The 5,000-nt window shown below is 38.2% G+C and overlaps 1 protein-coding gene across 4 annotated transcripts in view; it reads right to left on the bottom strand.

The window, feature by feature from the left end:
- arhgap24 (Rho GTPase activating protein 24) overlaps positions 1–5,000 on the bottom strand; it is a 91,447-nt gene that overhangs the window by 44,138 nt on the left and 42,309 nt on the right. The window contains exon 1 of one of the 4 annotated variants that reach the window (XM_060890660.1): positions 1,949–1,994. The exons of the other annotated variants lie outside the window; for them this stretch is intronic. Coding sequence (XP_060746643.1) covers positions 1,949–1,979 — 31 coding nt within the window. The 5' untranslated portion in view covers positions 1,980–1,994. Of the gene's footprint in view, positions 1–1,948; positions 1,995–5,000 lie in introns of those variants that run through there. 4 annotated transcript variants of the gene reach the window in all.

The following is a 5,000-nucleotide window of genomic DNA, read 5'->3' as shown; positions in this document are numbered from 1 at the left end:
CTGCATCTACAAACATGATGTAAAACCCTGGGATGTCGCAGTGAAGCACTATTTCACATTTATGAGATCTGTACAAGTCAGAGAAGGAGACCCTGGTGTGCTGTGTTCAAGAAAATCAACCGCATCATTCCACATGTCATTTTTTTCTCAGTTCTCAATAAAAGCTAAATATTTATACTGATTATATGGAACCATTGTGTAACGTCTGAACGATCCTCATCGCATTCATTTCAGCTCAGCAATCACACAGAATAAACCAAACAGGAACTATGCTAACTAGCTAACAGTTAGCATAACATCCCCTTTATTCTGACCTGAATGTGTTTTTATCTTCAGTGTTATACCTTAACTAGCATTGAGCTACGTTCTGAGTAAACATGAGCATATCTAACGCAACAACAAATCTTTACTACACGTTACGTTTGCGACTTTATTTTATCGAGTAGCTAATCGTTCAGGTTTCTGGGCTTCTGTTGCTCTGTGGCTCCACACGGCTGTTCTGAGACGACGGCAGGAGCCGAACAGATTTTCCCTCTGGCTCTGAAAACTAATAACTTTCATGAATTATATAAAGAGAACACTTCGAATGAATCAGTATTCGTTCTCGGTTCCCGCTTTCTCATTAGCGCCTAAAGGTCAAGAACGGCAGCGCTAAAAAAAACGACATGACATTTTTCTTTCTAAATGAAACAGTGTGTTCAGGAAACAGGAAACGCTCAACATCTTTCACTTTCCCTGCTCTAATAAATGCTTCAGTTACCGAGAACGATTACTGTGACAAATTAACTTCGCCTCACGCTCACACTTAGCATTAGCAATACGCATCCTTCACAAATATTAAGCTAATTAACTGTAGAATGTGCATAACTTTTATTGGAAGAGGCATGATGAAGTATTATAACGTCTTTCATCTCATCAGTAGAGTTACGGTTTTATTTTGGACTCTGATCGTCGTTAGGTGTTGATTAATACTCTATAGCAGCAGCTCTGATATGTTAAAACATTTCTATTGCAACTGTTCGTTTATGGGAACTTTTGTGGCATATTCAGGTTTTCTGCAAGACGATGTTGATTTAAAAGTGAGAGGAATCGTATCAGGTATTAAAGACTCAAACTATGAATCAAAGGAAAACAGAAAAACAGAAAAATGTTCTGTGTCAACGAGTCAAATCAGGAATCAAATTAGGAATCAAAGAGTCAAACTCAGAATAAGAATCAAATCAACAAAGGAAATCAAAGTAGGAATCAAATTATCGAGCTAGAAATCGAGTGATCAAGAATCAAACTGAGAGTCAAACGAAAACACAAAACATCAAACAGATTAAAACTCTGTGTAATTGTAGATATGGTGCCGAAGGAAAGCTGTAGGTATGTCAGGGGTTTTCTATCTTATCCACAAAGGGCTGGTGTGTCTGCAGGCTTTCGTTCCAGTCGAGCTGGACACACACCTGATAGCTGATTGGAGATTCGGGTGAACTGATTAAATGAGTCAAATCGGTTGTGGCTTTTGCTGATTAGAATGGAAGCTTGCAGCCCTTTGGAGATAAAAATAAAAATGAAGACCCCTGCTTTAAGTTTTGTGACTCACTATTAAGAGGTTTCTCCTAATCTACATGACTTATTAACTGAGAGAGAGAGAGAGAGTGAGAGAGAGAGAGAGAGAGAGAGAGAGAGAGGTTTATGCTACAAGTAGCTGCCATAACGTAAGTGAGAACAGAAACTAATTTGGACGTGGTCTTATCCTGGTCAGACTCATATATATATCATTATATAATATAAAGTATGTTTCTGGAAACAGAAAAACAAAATATCGTAGAAAGTTTTAGAGAAAAACAATACGGGGGCATGCGGAAGCCTTACACACACGTTTCGCTTCGAGCACAAAACATAAAAGCTTCTCAATGGGCTGTGTGTCCAATACAACATCAGAGGAGCTTGATGGACTCACTTTCAACAGATCTTCTGATGTCTGGTGCCATCGTCCATCACCTCCAGCACTGAAGCCTTTAAAGTCAGAGCTTCGTATTCTCACCAAACGCTTCTCGTAGAAATCAGTGTCATTTTATTAGAACTTTCACGAAGCTAATCAATGAGGCTCATGTTTTTTTAGCTAACGCTCAATATTTTATACAACAGCCGTTTTAAAAGTTTTGAAAACAGAGTAAGTTTATTGTTTATTTCTGGAATGCATTAACTCAAATTTCCAGCGGGGGGCACATATTTTTAATCACATCATAGCTCTTTCTTGATCTTGAAGACAAAGAGAGCTTTCTGTTCTCACGATAGCTCTCATATTTATGTCTTTGTTTCTTCTTCTGTGTCTAAAGTCTCGTTCTGTTTAATCAATCAATCAACCAACCAATCAATCAATCAATCAATCAATCAATCAATCAATCAATCAATCAATCAATCAATCAATCAATCAGCCAATCAATCACTCAACCAACCAATCAATCAATCAATCAATCAACCAATCAACCAATAAATAAATCAATCAATCAACCAACCAATCAACCAATAAATCAACCAATCAATCAATCAATCAACCAATCAATCAATTAATCAATCAATCAAATAATTAACCCTACAGATGCACGGGTTGTGTTTATAGACAGAAATCATCCAAAAAAAATTCATCCACTTTTACAATGTTTTTGTAATTGTTCTCTTCGCCACTTGGAGGCGCTGGTGTCATTAAAACTGCTGTCATTAAAACTGCTGTCATTAAAACTGCAAACGTTTCTCGTGATGAGAAACTGGAAGAGAAACATGAGGAGCTCCGGTCTGTGTACTTTATGGTAATTAAAGTTTCTTTTTATAAACAGAAACAAAAAAACGAAAACGAAAGTAATATATATATTTATTTTTTCTTTATATTTTTACAGCACAATTGATCTGCATAAGGAAAAATAGATTTAAGCATATTTTTCATAATATGTATTAAATATTACAGTTTAAAAAGGAAAAAATAATCAAATCAATTGGTGCTTTTAAGATGTTATATCATTAAGTTCTATCTATCTATCTATCTATCTATCTATCTATCTATCTATCTATCTATCTATCTATCTATCTATCTATCTCCTCCCTCCATGCCTTTCTTCTTTCTGTTTGATGCTGATGATGATGATGATGATGATGATGATGCTGATGATGATGATGATGATGATAAATTACTTGTTTGAGATATGTTTTCTTTAAACGCTGCACTTATTGATCACTGATGAAACCCAGACAGAACCTGATCACTGACCCGACAGCTTCCTCTGTGATCCGTGGCCAGGTTTCATTACGGACTAAACGGAGATTTGTGACTCTATGAATCAATAAATGATCATCTCACATGGTGATAAATCTCAGCTCTGATTTAACCTTCAGGATTAAAACTCAGAGCTCCAGCTGTTCCAGCAGTTCCAGCCCTCTCCTCCTGCTGAGCTTCATCACATCCCTTCAGAAGAGATGATGCTCAACGGTGGGCTGCTTTTGATAACTGATAAAAGTTTATTAAAGTGGATGAAGACTTTGGACCTCAGAACTGGGAGCAGTACAGAGAGTCAGAAAAGTGCTAGCATCAGCTAACAGCGTGGTTTCTTTACCACAGAGAGTTTTTTTTTTTTAAAGCGATGGATGTTTTGAATACGTGATACGAATTAAATTTAACAGATTTATTCAGGCTCGGACTCGTAAGAGAGCGGATATGTACGAGGTGGATTAATTAGCGTGCTAATCAGGTTCAGGAACATACATGAACATGGAAACGACGCAAATCTGCCAATGTACAACCTCGAGAGGAAATAAAATCCCTAAGCAGACTTTACCATCACTGACATGCAACGAGAAAACAGAACACAGGTCAAAAACATGAGATGTTAGCAAAAAAATGGCTAATATGCTAATATGGTTACTGACAGGATTTCAGTGTTATTATATGACTTGGAACTTGGAAGCATGCTGGAGATCAGGAGATGTTATAGTACATCTCTGATGGTTTAGTTATTGCTCATCACTGGATGTTCGACTATGGTCAAAAGTTTGTGCACACCGACCTTCCGACCCATATGAGAGAATGCCCACGTGCACAAAACCCAGAGCTCCATGAAGACATGGTGTGGAGGACAAGGTTGGACTGGAAGAACTTGAGTGTCCTGCACTGTGTCCTGACTCTGACTCAAGTGGAACTGGAATTTCCTCAACATCCCAACATCAGAGTCTGATCTCACTAATGCTCTTGAGGTGGAATCTAATTCCCCCAACCATGATCCAACATCTAGAGAAACATTTCCAGAAGAGAAGAGAAGAGAAGAAAAGAGAAGAGAGGAGAGGAGAAGAGAAGAGAAGAAAAGAGAAGAGAGGGGAGGAGAAGAGAAGAGAAGAAAAGAGAAGAGAAGAGGTGAGAAGAGAAGAGAACAGAACAGAACAAAGGAGAAGAGAGGAGAGGAGAAGAGAAGAAAAGAGAAGAGAAGAAAAGAGAAGAGGTGAGAAGAGAACAGAACAGAAGAGAAGAAAGGAGAAGAGAAGAAAAGAGAAGAGGTGAGAAGAGAAGAGAAGAGAAGAGATGAGATGAGAAGAGAGGAGAAGAGAAGAAAAGAGAAGAGGAGAGAAGAGAAGAGAAGAGATGAGAAGAGAATAAAATAGAAGAAGTGAGAAGAGAAGAAAGAGAAGAGAGGAGAAGGATTGACAAGAGAAGAGAGGAGAAGAGAAGAGATGAGAAGAGAAGAGAAGGATTCTGTGACTTTTTGTGGACATGGCAACCCTACCATGGCAACCCTACCAAAGCATATTCTCTGCTTGGACCCTTAATTAAATGGATTAATCTCTGGAGCTTTACAAGTTGATTGTTTATTTATTTACTGATTGATTTAGATGAAAAGGTAAAGCGCTTTTACTCCTGTATGTTTGAAAGCACAGCCCCGGTCAGGATGAGTGTGAATCCGGTGTGTTTCACACCCAAGGTGAACTTCTACACAGGCTTGCTGGCAGTAACACACACACACACACAC

This window comes from Tachysurus vachellii, chromosome 17 (assembly GCF_030014155.1).
Source record: "Tachysurus vachellii isolate PV-2020 chromosome 17, HZAU_Pvac_v1, whole genome shotgun sequence".
NCBI lineage: Eukaryota > Metazoa > Chordata > Actinopteri > Siluriformes > Bagridae > Tachysurus > Tachysurus vachellii.
The sequence above is the reverse complement of the archived record's forward strand: the minus strand, read 5'-3'. Positions and strand labels throughout refer to the sequence as shown.